Raw genomic sequence first — 18596 nt, 5'->3', positions numbered from 1 at the left:
TGGTTGGCATCTATGGATCTTTTAGGTATGCTAATACCAAATGTGAACAATAAATTTGAGGAGAATAATAATTCTAGCAGAATAAATTGTTATTGAATACCCTGAAATTATACAGTATACATGAATGGACTATTTATATGGAAGAGTCCCAATCAATATAGGAATGGTAAATGGTAATATTCCTAATAATATAGGGAGAGGGAGTGTGAATTCTAATTTGCCTAGAATACATAGTCCTAATATCATGCACTTAAATATGTAATCGATAGTGAGGAATGGCCATTAAGTGATTGGCACGAGTTACTACAATACCAAATTCCTCAGTCATGTCTAACTCTTTGGATGACATACCATTCGGAAGTATCCAATCAAAGCAGTGCACTAGTTGTGCCACCACTAGTCGGACCACAGTGATTGCAAGTTGCAAACCTGGACAACTTCTTCTGCCAGAACCAAATGGAATGAATTCAAAATTGTGTCCTCTATAGTCTATATTATTCCCTTCAAACCTTCCTGGAAAGAATTTCTCCGGATTAGCCCACACATTTGGATCATGTCCAATTGCCCAAATATTTACAATGACTCGTGTTTTTTTTGGTATGTGAAACCCGTCAACCATGCAATCTTCCCTTGCCTCACGAGGGAGAAGTAATGGTCCCACAGGATGAATTCTAAATGATTCTTTCATGACCATTTCTAAATAGTTCAGACCTTTCAAATCTGATTCCTCCACCATCTGATTCAAACCTACCTTGTTTTCTAATTCTTGTTGAACTTTCTTCATTATTTGTGGGTGCTTCAAGAGTTCTGACAATATCCACTCAATTGCAGTTGCTGAAGTGTCTATGGATCCTGCAATCATATCCTACATACAAGCAATTTTATTTTTTTTTAATAATTATGGAACAAACAAAATTGTTACAATGATAATATTTTATTAAAATACAAGTATAAATGAATGAATGATTACCAATAAAGTAGATTTGACATGTTCGCGATTAATTTGAAACTCTGTTTCCCCAGACTTCATGATGGACAGCATGATATCTACAAAATCCTTTGTCATCTGGCCACTACTTCCACTCTGTTCATGTTCATCAAGGATCCTCTCAAGGAACAAATCAAAGTCTTCGGCGATAGCTTTCATTCGTCTATTCAATCCTTGAAAGTCAAATTTACCAAGATAAGGAAAATAATCTCCAAGATTTGGCTTAGCTACTAGCTGCATAGCTTCGTTAATTGCAGCTTTGAAACCTCTCTCATCAATGCCCTTAATCTCGTACTTCTTCCCAAACACCATCCTGCAACTCATGTCTGCAACCAAGTCAAAAACTTTAGCACTCAAATCAACAGCAACACGATCAAAAGCCGCTTGCTTGAGTGACTCAATAAGATTAAACAATTCTTCTCTTCGCGTGGCTTGAAATGAATTGATCTTGAGATTACTAAGCAACTCTAATGTGCATAATTTGCGCATGTTGCGCCAATAGGGACCGTATTGGCTAAAGCTCAAATTCTTTTGATCATAAGAGAGATACTTAGCTGCTTCATGCGGCGGTCTGCTTGCAAAAACAAGATCATGAGTCTTGAGGAAGAGCTGTGCAGCCTGAGGAGATGAAGCAATAATATTGTCAACGAACCCAAATCGCAAATACATGATGGGACCATACTCTTTAGCTAGCTTGCTCAAATCCTGATGGGGATTTTTACCCAGCAAGTGAAGGTGCCCCAAAATGGGAAGCCCTCTCGGACCTGGTGGCAATTTCTTGCCTTTCATCCTCCTTACAAGGCCATGAATGAGAGACAAAGCTGCAAACACAGCAAGCGTGGTCCAAAGCCAAGCCATTTCCTTCATGGTTTTTCTTTTTGAATGCCGTCTATCGTCAACAATTAAGTGGCTAGCTAGGAAGAGTTTTATAATATAATTCTACTGTCAATCAAACATAAAATGTTGAAGCAATTGATGTACAATTTAATGTCTACAAGTAATTAACTAAAAAAGAATATTTGGCAACAAATTAGATTAACTAATTAGTTTTTATTAGAAGTATTTCATTTTATCTGTCATACTCATTACTATTTATTGGTCAAACCAACTATTTCTTATTTGTTTATTTTGTTTATTAATATTTTTTACTTATTTTTAAATTTGAGTTTTTGTATTTAATAGTACTTTTAGTTTAGTTTCTAAAATATATAAATTTTGTATATTAATACATAACTTAATATTATAAAAAATTGAGTTAAAAATAGTTCCAGTCAAGCCTCATTAATTGAACAGACACATAAAATGGACTAGGGAGTATAAGATTAGAATGCGCAAGGCCAACAAATATGTCAGGTATATTTACAAATAGGAAAATGCTTTGTTCATCTCCATAACTTGCAATTAAATGTCGTGCATGCACTTTCACATATCAAATGTGTATATTAAAGCATTTTTAACACACAATTCAACAAACTCAACCAACCACATAGACGAAGAGCCAAGAAAAATGTAGTGTGCAACTCAAGTTATATATTACCAAATAAAACTCAAACTCAAACTCAAACTAAAAGACATTCATAAAAGCAAGTTCTACTGTATGCATAAAACTCACAACTCAAGTTAAAAGACAATCATTTTCTTTGATATAAGTAGATTTAGAGTCATTTTCTTTACCATTGTTAGAGTGTACTGTATGAATCAAGTTCTACCAAATAATATGCCCTAAGAAACACTCACCAATTGATACCACTGCAAAAGAATTCACAACTTTGGACAGTTGAAATCTGGAAAAACAATTTGTACACTTAACCAAAAAAAAAAAGAAAATCTTTGTTACGAAAGCATAGATAACTCCAACAAAGTAATGGGTATAACAGCAAAGATAAGAAATTACAAGGATAATGGAGAAATACTACATAAAAATAACATAAATTGCTTTGTTTGGTCAGTTGGTTACCTTGTAGCTAGAAAGACGAAGTATCATCTGTTTGTGCATCAGGCCATCTGAAATATTACATAAAAAATAACATGTGCACAATTTCATCAGTAGTGGCCTAATAAATGATAGGAATTCATTACTTTTACTTTCTTTTTCTTTTCTCAATGGAGTCTTGTAGGAGAAAGTGGCAAACCAAAAGAAAGCAAAAAGAGTCAAGTCCACTATTGTAACAATAGTCTTCTAAAATATATGCAATAGACTCTTTCCAAATTTGACAAACATTTATAAACTTTTAGCAACTTTTCACATTAAAAAGTTTACAAAAGTTATTAGAATTTTAAATTGAATACACCCTTAGATACATTGCATAACTTCTATTACTACATTATTTATAATTTTCTTATAAAAACTTTTATAACATATAATATATTTTTATCAATCATAAATATATTAATGAATTGCAAAAAATAAAAATAAAAATTGATCGCCGGCCAAAAAAATATAGTGTATTATACATAAAGACAATATCAATCAATTTCACTAAATGATATAACCAATAAAAATGTTTCTTAAACTAATGAAACAACTAATGCTGAGTAACGTATGAATCAAAATATACACCTTGATATTACAATCAACCATAAGTTGTAACAACTCATTACTCTTATCTGGCGGTTGGATTTTACCTTTTGTGTAAAAAGTATTTAAGATGATAGCTAGAATAACTGTTTTAGACGTATCCCCATCAACAATTCACAAAGTTGAAAAGATATTTGAATTTGAAAATAATTCTAAAATAGAATAACCTATCCTTTAGTGTTTCTCTACATTATTGATGTACATGTACACTAAGCAAAATTAGCAGCCGATCCAGCCATATCTTAATGACTTGCGCGTGAGATATCTCTTTACTACTTTAGTTAATGATCGCATTCGACCTTGTCCTGAAGAGTTTAGATAGTCAACAAATTTACTATTTGCTACCCCGCCATGTCCAACTGGCGTTTGAGATTTGTCTTTCCACTTTGTGAATTGCTTATTAGGACTCTGTGAGCCTGAGTCATGATAGGACTATTTATCCTAGTCTCTCTAAGACTCCTCTCGTATATATTCTACCTTTATCATTGTATTCAGGTTAACTCAATCAATACAGATATTGTGTTCTCATCTGGTATCAGTTTGTTCAGGTTCTCTCCTGATGGCCGACGGTTCTGTTAATTCTTCCGAACGGACTGTCTCGGATGCCGCTGTCACATCTGCGGTCTCTCCGGCGGTGGCCTCTTTGTCTGTTGCTCATCAGTACGTGAGTATCAAACTGACCAATAATAATTTTCTGTTTTGGAGAACCCAAGTTGTGTCGTTTCTTCGCGGTCACGAATTAATCGGGTTTGTTGACGGATCGTACCCGTGCCCTCCTGCTACGTTGCCTGCCGCTGCTGCACCGAATCCTGCCGTCGCCGGGTCCTCTGCCGTGCCGCCGGTACAGCCCAACCCTCTTCACACTACGTGGATTCGGCAGGATCAGGCGGTACTAAGCATGTTTATATCTTCCTTGTCGCCGGAAGTTATGCACTTGGCCGTCGGATGTCCTACTTCGCAAGCCCTTTGGCGGTCGTTGGAGCAAGCGTTGGCGTCTTCCACTCGTGCGCATACCCTGCATCTTCTCAGTCAGTTTCAGACCATTCAGCAAGGCGATTCCTCCATTGCTGATTATATTGCACGAGCTCAGGTGTTGGTCGAAGACCTTGCCCTCGCCGGTCGACCGGTTCCATTGGATGAGCAAAACCTCTACGTTTGTCGGGGCTTACGACCGGAGTTCATTCCTCTCACCGCCTCCCTCGCTGTCCGTGGCCAGCCAGTTTCTCTCTAGGAGTTGGCGTCGCTGCTCGGAACCCAGTCGTTCATGGCTGGTGGAAGCTACGGTGGTGCAGCGACCGGTCCGGCTGCGTTCGTGACTCAGCGTGGTGGCGGGCGTCGGCCGTGGCGTCGCGGCGGTCAGCAGCAGCGAGGCGGGCAGTAGCCTCGCGGTGGTTCTTCCGGCGTGCAGTCCCGTCCCGCTGACGCTACTGGGCAGAATCGTGGCAGCCAGCGGGGCTCTTATGGTGGTGGCGGCAGATCTCGTGGAAGGGGTGGCCGTGGCGATGGTGCGTGGCAGTCGCGCTGTCAAATTTGTGGGCTCATCGGTCATACTGCATTGGCCTGTTACTCGTATGTTGGTTCTCAGCCTCAGGCTCATATGGTTTATAATGATAACACCGCATATGTTCCTCCTGATTCTCATTTATGGGTGCCTGATACTGGAGCCACTCATCATGCCACGCCTGATATAGCTGTGTTGTCTGCTTCAGAGGAATATCATGGCGATGATACCCTTCGGGTGGGTGATGGTAAGGGTTTGGTTATTAGTCGTATAGGCCATGCTACCATTCCTACTCCTTCTAGAGTTTTTAGAGTGTCAGATATATTACATGTTCCCGGTTTATCTTCTTCTCTTCTGTCTGTTCAGAAGTTTGCTATTGATAATCATGTATTTTTTGAGTTTCACCCCTCTTATTTTGTTGTGAAGGATATCACCACCAAAGCGATCCTCCTGCGCGGCAGTAGTTCGGGGGGTCTTTACACCTTGCCTGTTCCTGGACCTCGCCCGCAAGGGTTTCTGTCATCTCGTGCTTCTTCTTCAGTTTGGCACGATCGTTTGGGTCATCCGCATCAGCGTGTTCTTAGTAGTATTCTACCTTTCTGTCCTGTTAGTAGTTCTAGTCACAACAATAATTGTACTTCTGCTTTATGTTTTGCGTGTCAGTTAGGTAAATCTTCGCGTTTTCCGCTGCCTCGCACTGTGTCTACTAGTTCGAATGTTCTTGATTTAATTTATACTGATATTTGGGGTCCAGCTCCTGTTTATTCATCCTCTGGTCATCGATACTTTGTTCTGTTTGTTGATGATTATTCCCGGTATACGTGGTTTTTTCCTATGAAACTAAAGTCAGACTTATATGTTATCTTTGATCACTTTCGTGCACTTGTTGAACGATCTTTTAATCGAAGAATTGTGTCGGTTCAATCTGACTTAGGAGCTGATTACAAAAAGTTGCATTCTCACTTTCTGAAGCTAGGTATTCGTCATAGACAGTCTTGCGCATACACTCATGAACAGAATGGTAGAGTTGAGCGTAAACACAGACATATAGTTGAAACGGGTCTCACTATTATGGCTCGTGCCTCTGTTTCTTCTCGTTTTTGGGATTTTGCCTTTGAAACTGCAGTTTATTTGATTAATAAAATGCCTTCTGCTGTCTTGAACAATTCTAGTCCTCATTCTTTATTGCATAGGTCTCCTCCATCATATTCTTTCCTTCGTGTGTTTGGGTGTCTCTGTTATCCTCATCTGCGTCCATATAATCATCACAAAATGTCATATCGGTCCTCTTCCTGTGTTTTCTTAGGATATCCTGAGTCGTTTCGGGGGTATAGGTGCATGGACTTACAGACTAATAAGGTTTATATCTGCAGGCATGTTCAGTTTGATGAAACTATATTTCCCTTTGCTAGCAAGCCTGCTGTACAGGTGCCCTCTGCTCCGCCGCCACCTTGGGGCGAATCAGTGCTTCAGCCTTCACCATCTACTGAGGTTGAGGTCCATATGCCCACGGTTACACCCTCGGTTGAGGCAGCTCCGGTTTGGCGACGAGGGCGTCCACGAGGCCGATCGTCCAGGCCCTCGGTCCGTACTCATTCCATGGCCACCCGCAGTAGGTCCGTAGCTCCGCATATGGCTTTATCTGCTCAGGTTTCCTCTCCTGAGCCTACTTGTTATACTCAGGCAGTCAAATTCCCTGAGTGGCGTGAAGCGATGGATCAAGAGTTTAATGCTCTACTGCACAATTAGACTTGGGAACTGGTTCCGCCTCGTTCAGGTATGAATCTGATTGGCTGTAAGTGGGTTTTTCGTACTAAACGAAAAGCTGATGGATCAATAGAAAGACACAAAGCGCGGCTCGTGGCAAAGGGGTTTAACCAGGTTCCTGGACAAGATTTCTTTGACACATTTAGTCTAGTTGTTAAACCCACTACAGTGCGGCTTCTGTTGAGTTTGGCTATTTCTTCTGGTTGGGTGGTCCGCCAACTGGATGTTCACAATGCTTTCTTGAATGGTAACTTAGCTGAAACTGTTTACATGCGTCAGCCGCCAAGTTATATTGACACTCAATTCCCTGATCATGTATATTTACTTAAGTGCTCTCTGTGTGGTCTCAAACAGGCTCCTAGGGCGTGGTTTAACCGGTTGCATGCTTTTTTACTTTCTGTCGGGTTCACAGCCTCTAAGACTGATGTCTCTCTATTTTATTATTCACAAGGTTCTGCCTGTGTTTACCTGATAGTTTATGTTGATGATATTCTTGTAATTGGGAATGATGCACAATTAGTAGAAGATTTATTATCGAAGTTGTCTGCCACTTTCAAAATTAGAGATCTGGGTGAGCCTGGATTTTTCCTTGGTATTGAATTGGTGAAAACTAGCACTGGTGTTCTTCTTTCTCAACAGCGATACATGTCAGACATCTTGAAACGTGCAGGTATGACTGATTGTAAACCACTTGCTACTCCTATATCTGTGTCGAAAACTCCTGTCACCACTGCAGAGCTGTTTGATGATCCTACCAAGTATAGAAGTCTGGCAGGTGCCTTGCAATACCTCACTGTTACAAGACCAGATCTGAGCTTTGCGGTCAACCAATTGTGTCAACATATGCATGCCCCGACTATGTCACATTGGGAACAATTGAAGAGGGTTTTGAGGTATGTTAAGGGCACTCTATCCTATGTCTTCGTATCACGAAATCTCTGTCTAGGGAGATTCATGCGTTTTCTGATTCTGATTGGGCTGGTTGCCCTGATGATCGAAAATCCACCAGTGGGTATGCGGTGTTTCTTGGCACAAATCTGGTGTCTTGGGTTTTTCGAAAGCAGAGAACTGTTGCCCGGTCTTCCACTGAAGCAGAGTATAAGGCACTGGCTGATGTCTGTGCTGAAGTGCTCTGGGTTGTATCTCTGCTGCGTGAGATTTGCATTACTGATTTTTCGGTTCCAAAGCTGTGGTATGATAATCTTGGAGCCACATACCTGTCTGCAAATCCTATTTTTCATGCCAGGACCAAACATGTGGAGATTGACTATCACTTTGTCAGGGACAGAGTTGCAAAGGGAGACATTCAGGTGAATTTTATATCTATAAAGGATCAACTGGCAGACATTTTTACAAAGGCGTTATCGAGTTCCAGATTTTCTTTTCTTAGAGACAAGCTACAGGTTTCCAGTGTACCCTGTGCTTGAGGGGGAGTATTAGGACTCTGTGAGTCTGAGTCATGATAGGACTATTTATCCTAGTCTCTCTGAGACTCCTCTTGTATATATATTCTACCTTTATCATTGTATTCAGGTTAACTCAATCAATACAGATATTGTGTTCTCATCTTGCTAACGGGGATAATTCGCGCAAATTATATCGTGGACTGTGGTCCACAGTGCATTGTGGACCGCGCATCAAAACGGCGTCGTTTTGATTAATGAAAACAGACAGATGAATTCGCACCACTCACTTTCAGTTCATATACACTGCAGTTACATTTCAACACAACTTCAGTTACATTTCAACACAACTATAGTTACATTTTGATATAACTACAGTTTCATTCGATAATATAAAAACACAAATGTGAAATTGTTATTCAGTATCAGTTCATATACACTGCAGTTACATTTCAATTCAACACAACTACAGTTACATTTCGATATAACTACAGTTTCATTCGATAATATAAAACACAAATGTGAAACTGTTATTCAGTATCAGTTCATATACACTGCAGTTACATTTCAACACAACTGCAGTTACATTTCGATATAACTACAGTTTCATTCGATAATATTAAAACAAATGTAAGGCAGTATCTTTTGAGATGAACTGTAGTGTCAATTACGGGCTCCGTCTCCCACTTACTGAAACGACGTCGTTTTGGGACCACGGTCCACGATATAAGAACTGGATAATTCGTGTAAGTAATAGGTACGTGTAAAAGATGTTGGAAAAATAACATACAATGACATTTTAATTGATTGTTTTGTGGTACAAATATATCATGGAGAATTCTATTTGACGAAAATTTGTATCAATCTTTGATTCGATTTTGACTTTGGTCAAGGCCGTCTAGACTCTAAGAAAATAAAATGGGAAATTTTTAAAATACAATTTGACTCATCAAAATTATTACATTTTATTCATAACAAATACATTTAAAAATTAATATTTTTTAATATTTGGAGTATATATATATATATATATATATATATATATATATATATATATAATTCAATTCTCATGCGGTTTAGTGTATCCCATGCGATTGTGCAAATATATCATGGAGAATTCTATTTGACAAAAATTTGTATCAATCTTTGATTCGATTTTGAATTTGGTCAAAGCCGTATAGACTCTAAGAAAATAAAATGGGAAATTTTAAAAATACAATTTGACTTATCAAAACTATTACATTTTATTCATAACAAATACATTTAAAAATTAATATTTTTTAATATTTGGAATATATATATATATATATATATATATATATATATATATATATATATATAAAATTCAACTCTCATGCGGTTTAGTGTGTCACGTGCGATTGTGCGGTTAAATCTGAGCCATTGATCTTACTTAAATCAATGTCCAGGATTAACATAATTAAAAAAAAAAACGAGATGGCAATTTGGTAATTTTTGGATTTAGGTCAAATTGAAGGCGAGTGATTTTTGTGCTTAAGGTGCGTGAGTTTTGTGCTTAAGGTGCGTGGGCTGTGTGCATAATGTGAGTAGTTGTTGAAACTTAAGTTGCGTCAACTTGAAGCTTAAGGTGCGTGATTTGTATGCTTAAGGTGTGTGAGCTGTTGAAACTTAAGGTTCTTAAGATGCGTGGTTTGTGTGTTTGAGGTGCGTGGTTTGTGTGCGTAAGGTGCGCCACTTTAATGCTTAAGATGCGTGATTTGTATTGTTAAGGTGCGTCAGTGTTGAAATTTAAGGTGCCCCATTTTAAAACTTTAGGTGCGTGGTTTGAGTTCTTAAGGTACTTCGTTTGTGTGCTTAAGGTGCGTGATTTGTGTACTAAAGGTGGACCATTTACAAACTTTAGGTTCGTAATTTGTGTTCTTTGTGTGATTAAGGTGCATATGATTTGTGTACTTAAGGTGCGTAACCGCACAACCGCATGGAAAGTTATACCCGCACCTGAAACCTTATATATATATATATATAACCTTCAGTGTTAACCATTCAGCTAATTACGTTAACTGACAATTTCAAAACGAATTAACTGATAACTACAATTATGTAAAATCCCCAACCATTAACTGAACCAAATTATATCTGTTTAAAAACGGTTGTTCGATCAGTTAACCAAAAAGGTATTGCATATTTTTTTCACTTTATTAATAATCTTTTCTTATACTCCCTCCATCATTTACACCTTGGTTCGACCCTATGATCATTCGTTTAAAATAGTAACAGAAGTGCTATCACACAACATAATAATTGACATATACTATATTATATATATATATTATATATTTTACTTCTACAAACCTAATATGAGATAAAAAAGTTTGGCCCTTAACGGGAACTAAAAAAATGTTGGTGTTATTATTTATTGAAATGAATTGTTCATATTATTTTGATTTTAGTATTCTGTATTATTTTTCCTATTCTACCATCTATTATATCATTTACTTGTCCTAAACATCCTTGTATTCCGCCAGTGTAAACTTTAGTAACGGAATATTTCATTAACTATTTAATATTTATTAATCTTAATTTACTCATTGGTTTCATAAGGAAGGTCTTATGGTCGAACCACATCCCAATCAAAATTGAATTAATTATTAAACATATACTATTAAGATGTTAGAGTGTATTAAAAAATACAATATAAAATTAAAACATGAACTTTGGTCAATTAATTAGAATCACGCATTGGACATTGATGAAATGGTATAGCTAATTTACAGTATATATTCAACTAACAAAGATGAGAAACTATGTCTATTATCATATCATTGTCTTTTTTAGGAAGGATGATTTGGTCCATTTTTTTAAGGTGCACTAGCGCCAAGACACTAAAATTGCAGTGAAGCACACCAGGGGGCTATATAAAACCAAAAATTCATTTTTGGGCAACAAGAAGAAGCATGAATCACATCATTGAATAGGGTTTTGTGTTGCAAAAATTATGCTTAGGATACTATCTAGTGAGGGTGCTTCCCTCTAATATTGCTATTGCACCAGTTAATCCAAAATTTCTACCACAAGTGATAGTCATGCATTCTTGAAACATTTATTTTATGAAAAAATTGATAATCTTGCATTGACATACACTAGGATACCAAATGATACTTTGATAAATTCTGAAACACTAATTTAAAAAAATACACACATACATTGGACATTAGATTATTCGCGCAATGCGTGTGTGGTAACTAGTACAATTATATGTAATATTTATATGATACGGAGCATTGGAGTAATTAAAAAAAAAATTTATCTTACTTAAATTAGTTAAGTTTACAGACTAAACATCAGATTTTTAAATAAAACGCCTAATGTTTTTAAGTATTTTGTAGTAGTTGCATTTAAGATAATCAAATATTTTAATTATTCTTGTTGTGTATCTTAAATTCCTATTTCTTATTAATTCCGTAATTAGTATAATTTTTATGAATGTTATGCTAATTAGATATTTAAATATATAAATTTACAAATTAATTGTATATTTCAAATAACATTTTATTTTATATTGTACTAAAAAATCAAGGATGGGAATTTCCATCTTCGAAAAATTTCACGGGCCCGGGGATGGGGTAATTCCCCATTCTCGTCAAGGAATGGGAGAAGGTCGGGGATGATGGTACAAAATTCGGGGAGGGGCCAGGGACCATACTCTCCGCTCCACTCTGTTGCCATGCGATACTAGTTGACATTGTTGGAAAATAAACTATTTTTGGCATGTAAAATGACCATTTCAGGTAAATTTTTTATTGGGTTCAAATTCTAATTTATGTTGGGTCAAAGTGGAATCGGATTCTCCTAAGTGATTCAATGTATTATAAAATCAAAACAAATAATAGGTGAATGGGAAAATAATTCCCAGAGTATACACATTTGAGCTAGGGAAATAAAATTGGAAAGGTTTAGAAGGAACTTTTGTCCCACATTGAAAAAGGAATGTGAGTTTGCACTAGTATAAATATAATTTTTTTTATGGGATATTTTGAATTGTACAATATAGATCCAGCCACTAGAGACTCTCTTGCTTGTATTGACACAACGCTAATCCTCCCACTGTACTTTATTGTGTGAAAAGTATTTAAGTTATAGCTAGAATTAATGTTTTACACGTATCCCCACAAATAATTCACAAAGTTGAAAATATATTTGAATTTGAAAATGTTTCTAAAATAGAAAACCCTGAGTGTTTCCCTACATTATTGATGAACATGCACTAAGCAAAATTAGCAGCCAATCCAGCCATAACTAATGACTTGCGCGTGAGATCTCTCTTTACTACTTTAGTTAAAGATCGCATTCGACCTTGTCCTGAAGAGTTTAGATACTCAACAAATTTACTATTTGCTACCCCGCCATGGCGCCATGTCCGACTGGCGTTTGAGATATGTCTTTCCACTTTGAAATTTGAATTGCTGACGGATAATTCATGTAAGTAATAGGTAAGTGTAAAACATTACTTCTAGCTATCAACTAAACAATAATTACGAATCTTCAAATAAATACCATATTTGGTATCACATTATTATGAATACTATTTGTATTAAGGATGTATGATATACGAAGGCTATGTTTGGCAAACCTAGATGAAAAAGTAACTGAAAGTTGAAAAGTTATAAGCTAAAAGTTGAAAATTGAAGAGCTGTTAACCTATCTGATTATATTTTAAAGTGTTTGGTAAAATTAGTTTTTTGATAAATTGATAAACGTAAAAAGATTAAAAAGAACATCTTCATAAAATTTAAATAGTTTTAAATTTAAATATGTTTGTTTACATATTAAAATTTAACATTTTTGGAATAACACTATTAGCATAATCATATCTAGCATCCCATAATGAAATCATATATATCCTCATAAAATTTAAATAGCTTTAAATACATCCCATCATGCATATCCTTTATCCACCAAATAATATCTTCCTAAAAAATATAACACTAAACTTTTTATAAGGAATAAAATTATATGATTTTTATTTGAGAAGAGGATGAATAAATTATAGGAGAAGAGAAAAGACCAAAAGGATTTTATTTGGGAGGGGTAAAAGATGTCATTTATTTAAAATAATAAGGATAAAAATGAAAAAAAAAAGTTATGAAGCAGCTACTAGTTTATTTTTTAAACGCTACCCGAGGTAGCTTTTCAAAATAAGCTCTTATTTTGAGTTACTAGCTTATTTTCGGAACATTACCAAACAGAGAGCTTATAACTTATTAGTATCTTAAAATAAGTTATAAGCTGCTAATTAAATAAACTCTGCCAAACAGAGTCGAAGTGATTGAGTTTGATTATATTTAATTGGAATAAGGGTCAAATAGGCTACTGAATTACACACCAAAATGCAATTAGGCCATCGAACTCAAAAACAATGCAATTTGGTCCCTGTACTACACAAAATCATGCAATTTGATCCAAAATGACTTGTTTTACATGCTTTGCCGGTTACCAATTTTAAAAATAATATTTTAAAATATTTTTAAATAAAATAATTAATTAAAATTAAAATTTAAAAAAAATACACACACACACTTCCACCCGGACGGAAGTTTTTTTTTTAATTAATTATTTTATTTAAAATTATTTTAAAATATTATTTTTAAAATTGGTAACCGGCAAATACTTATCTATACTTTTATATCTATACTACTATTAATAAGTATAAAATAATCCTTTGTGAAATTCCCGCCTAAACAATAGTAAAGATAAAATGGAAAAGAAAAACTGATTTTACTAATTGATTGAAAATATAAAAAGATTCTAATGAAAAAAAGAAATGAAATTAGGCAAATTGGAAAGGAAAAGGACATTACTAATTGACTGAAAATTATTTTTAAAAAACTTTAAAAAAAGTTAATTACACTTTCCTTTTGAAAACTTTAAATTATTTAAACTTAAAAAAATTAATTAAACATGGGTTGTTAGAGTATTTATAATAATTACAATTAATTCATTCAAATATGGAGGAGGAAGAAAAAACTAAATGCGATATAGTGAACATGAATATACTTAAGTTATAAAAGTATAATTACACATATATTAGTGTAATTGACTATTAATAATTGCCTAATAATAATTATGATAATTAAACTAAACATTGGTCGTTGAATTTATTTTTATAATAATTATAATTAAATTATTTCTAATTTTTCCAATATTTATTTTAGTAATAATATAATTACATAAGTCATATTACATATTGATCTTTTAAAGATAATTGTAGACAAACAAGTCATATATTATTCAATTAATTGAGTAATACTTTTGCACTAATCTTATAATCAAATAAATGTACATGTTCAATATTAAATTTTTTATAATTTCATCTTTATTTTTATTATCTGAATATATAATAAAAAATTTATCTGTGCATCGCACGGGTAATTAGACAATTATTTGCTCTAATTCAAGTAAGAAAAACACCAGAAAACAAAATCGGTCCAACAAATTTCATCAATTGTGCTATATAATATTTGATGTTATAATTTATATAATTTTATATCAATCCATATATTCTTAAAATATTATAGCAAATCCATTCCGTGTAACGCACGGGCGAAATACTAGTAATAGTAATAATAAAATCTGTGCGCCAAAACACTAAAGAAATAATAATAATAATAAATCCGTGCAACGCACGAGCGAAAATACTAGTAATAGTAATAAAGCACTTCTTTTTTTGGTTTTTTTTAGTACTATTGACTCGTTAAGATTCGAACCCACCCCTTCTCATGTGGAGGTGCAATCGGATGCCACTAAACCATAAAGTTTTTGGTTGCGCAAAAGCACTTAAGAAAGGAAAAGAAAAGAAGTTGTAAAAGCGTAAAACACAGGAAGAAGAAATGAGGAGTTGAAACACAAACCTTGCATAACCAAGTACTATTCACCCACCCCATTCCATCTCTCTCTTTTGGAGAATGTTAATTCCCAATCCTTCAAATTTGTATAAGAAGTGGAAGAATGGAGATGAGATTAAAATGGGAAGAATAAATTTAGTAAACAAGTTCTCCAATTTTTCTTTTTTGCCACTTCTCTAATTCTCTATTATTTTTAGAAAATCCTCCATTTTTTCAATTAGGTAAACGACCCCTTAGCTTTGCTGCAATGGCTGCGCTTTTCTGAGCCTAGGGCAGTTAGGGCCCTAGGCCCAATCGTTATACCCTGCACCACGGTGCACATAGCAATGTACACCACATACGTAAAACGACGTTGTTTCGGTGTTAGTAGACGCGGACGCGAATGACTCAGGGAATTCATTATCTATAATACACATAATCATTATCTATAATACACAGAACGTTTGCCTAGAATACACAGAATGTTTGCCTAGAATACACAGAATATTGACACAAAATACACAGATGTTAGTGGACGCGAATGACTCCAGGAAATTCATTATCTATAATACACATAATCATTATATAGAATACACAGAACGTTTGCCTAAAATACAAAGAATGTTTGCCCATAATACACAGAATATTGACGCAAAATACAAAGAACTCATCCTCCTAACATTCAAATGCACAAACACATCACAACTTGTGTTAATAACATGAATACACATAATATTTACACAAAATACACAGAACTCATCCTCCTAAACATTCGAATGCACAAACACATCACAACATGTGTTACTAACATGAAATCACAACATGTGTTACTAACATGAATACACGTAACGGTTGCCTATAATACACAGAACGGTTGCCTAGAATACACAGAATGATTGTCTGGAATACACAGAATATTAACATAAATACAGAGACCGGCCGAAACGGGAAACGTGATTTCCAAAAAAACGGACGATTAGTTTACAATGCTCAAAACGACGTCGTTTAGGTACGTGGTGCTATGTGCACCGTGGTGCACAGTATAATTGGACCCCTAGGCCATGCTTGGATACCAGCATAACTGCTCGGCAGCAACATCTTCCAGACTTCATCTACTGCAGGACATTTGCGGATGGCATGTTCAATGTCTTCCTCTATTCTTTCACATAACCAATACTAATCACAGCTAGTCATGCCACGCTTGAATCTATAGCAATTTTTCATGATTTTATCATGTTTGACAAGCCACAAGAACATCCGAATATGGTTCGGTACTTTTAATTTCCAAGCATTATTCCATTTAGCCGCTTCAATTGAATTGGCAGAGCCAATAGCCATATCATAGGTAGAGCTTACTGAAAATATGCCCGAGGCTTCGTTTATCCATCTAGTCCTGTCCTTCTCGTCTAGATCATTACAGATAATGGTATCTGCTAGCTTACAGTCATGTCCTGCATAAAAATGTGCACTGGAAGAAGGAACAGTGTGCACTGTATGGCACAACAATGTGCTTTATTAAAAGGAATAATGTGCACTGTATGACATAAGAATGTGCACTGAAAGAATGAAAAATGTACACTGTATGATATAACAATGTGCACTGGAAGAAGGAACAATGTGCATTGTATGGCATAAAATGTGCACTAGAAGAAAGAAAAATGTGCACTAGAAGGCAAAAAAAATTAACTTACACAAAATTACAATAATGCCACCGCGTTTTTCTCCAATTTGGACCCTTGATCTGGACTCAATCTACGGATGTAATTTCATCGTATTTCTCACTTAAGACAATTGCTTCACATGATATATATATATATATAGACAGATAGAGAGAGAGAATTACTTATTTTCTCTGTTGTTTTAATCAATTTTGTCATATATAATCGTATCCGTTGTTTGCCTCTAATTATATATTAGTATGTTATGAAACAAAAAGAAAATGATGGATGTCTAAGCTATGATTTGAACCTTGGACCTATTGTTTAAAGCTCAAGACTCAATCCACTTTGCTGCTACTACTATTGAAGAAAGCTTGGAGAACATTTAGTTGTATATAATGGTTGAAGAGCTAATTCAAGATGCAGACAAAAGCTAGGAGCTACAGGATTCGATCCCGTGACCATAGGGGCAGCTAAGCCTTTTCAGGCTTTAACAAACCCAGCAATGCTATGTCAGCCATGAGGTCATCTACAGTATACAATATATTTATTTATTCATTTCCGGGTAATATAAATACCCCATCACTCCCCTGTAAATGATTCAATCCCAGAAACATCAATACAAATGCTTCTTCCTCCTTCTCCATTTCAGTGTTCTTCATCTTTAGTTTAAGATTCTCAATTTCTTATTAATATCACAGTTATAATTAATATTTCATAACACGTTATCAGCACGACTGTTTTACCCAAAACCCACAATAATCACTTCCATCGTTTTTCCGGCCAACACCATTTTTTCCGGCCAAAAACAAAAATGAAAAACAACAACAAATCCATGTCACACTCCGGCGAACCCCGTCGCAACCACCGACGCCACCACTACGGCGGTTGGTAGTAGCTTCGCGATCCATGAACCTCCGTTCCTCCACTTCTTGACCGACGGCAAGATAATGGCGGACATGGCGGTAGCAGCCTCTATCTCCCGTCGTCCGTGAACAGCAGACGATGACGAGTTTCCTCTGGCGGCGGAGCTGGTTCCGGCGACGACGCTGCCTGCCTCTCGTCTTCTTCATGTGACGCCCGCGACGAGCGGAAGATGCGTTGACGGACGACGAAGATGGCCGACGTCGAGAGCCTCCAGCGGCGGTGTCAACCTTCTGGATTCTTTCCGGAGATCGAAGTACGCGGTGGCCTTAAACTCTTTTCTAGCGTGTAGATCGACAACGGCGAACTGAGATGCAGCAGTGGCGGCACATGGTTTGAAGCTAGATGATGATGAGGAATGGGCTGTGCGATGTTGTTGATGAGTTGATGATGATGAACAGTGAATCCGTGAATCCATTGGCTGGTTTATTATTATTATTATTATTATTATTATTATTATATTAAAAAAAAAAAAATGGGTTCATGGGGTAGCCGTGCTACCCCATGTGACTTCTCTTAAAGTGGGGGACTTTGTCCCCCACGTTGCTATTATTTAATTAAAAAAAAAATAAAAAAAATAAATAGAAGTGGGGGACATGCTGCCGTCCCCCACACAATTTAAAAAAAAAATTATTATTATTATTAATTATATTATTATTATTAACATTATTTTAAGATTTGTTTAGTTCACAGGTTCTCTATCAGATTGATCAGGTATTCACGAGAACTTAGGCTTTGATGGGTTTCCAGTCAAGCCAGGAATTAATGAACAGAACTAAGTATGAGTATATCGCAAGGAATAAATTATCGGAGATCATGACCATACTCCGATAGGTTTACCTTATCATATTTTAAAATATTATCCATGCCATTTATTTTCATATGATATTAGTTATGTGCAAATGATTATTATGTGC

The 18596-nt window shown here is 35.7% G+C and overlaps 1 protein-coding gene across 1 annotated transcript; it reads right to left on the bottom strand.

Annotated features, from left to right (window-relative positions):
* Positions 1-250: 250 nt before the first annotated feature.
* Positions 251-1846, bottom strand: LOC116011701 (cytochrome P450 CYP736A12-like). Its single transcript, XM_031251102.1, has 2 exons — positions 971-1846; positions 251-865 (listed from the first exon to the last, which is right to left on the bottom strand). The coding sequence occupies exons 1-2, from the start codon at positions 1844-1846 to the stop codon at positions 251-253; spliced, it is 1491 nt and encodes a 496-aa protein (XP_031106962.1).
* Between the last annotated feature and the right edge of the window lie 16750 nt (positions 1847-18596).

The sequence above is a fragment of the Ipomoea triloba genome, chromosome 3 (genome assembly GCF_003576645.1).
Source record: "Ipomoea triloba cultivar NCNSP0323 chromosome 3, ASM357664v1".
NCBI lineage: Eukaryota > Viridiplantae > Streptophyta > Magnoliopsida > Solanales > Convolvulaceae > Ipomoea > Ipomoea triloba.
This window is presented reverse-complemented; position numbering and strand designations above follow the sequence as displayed.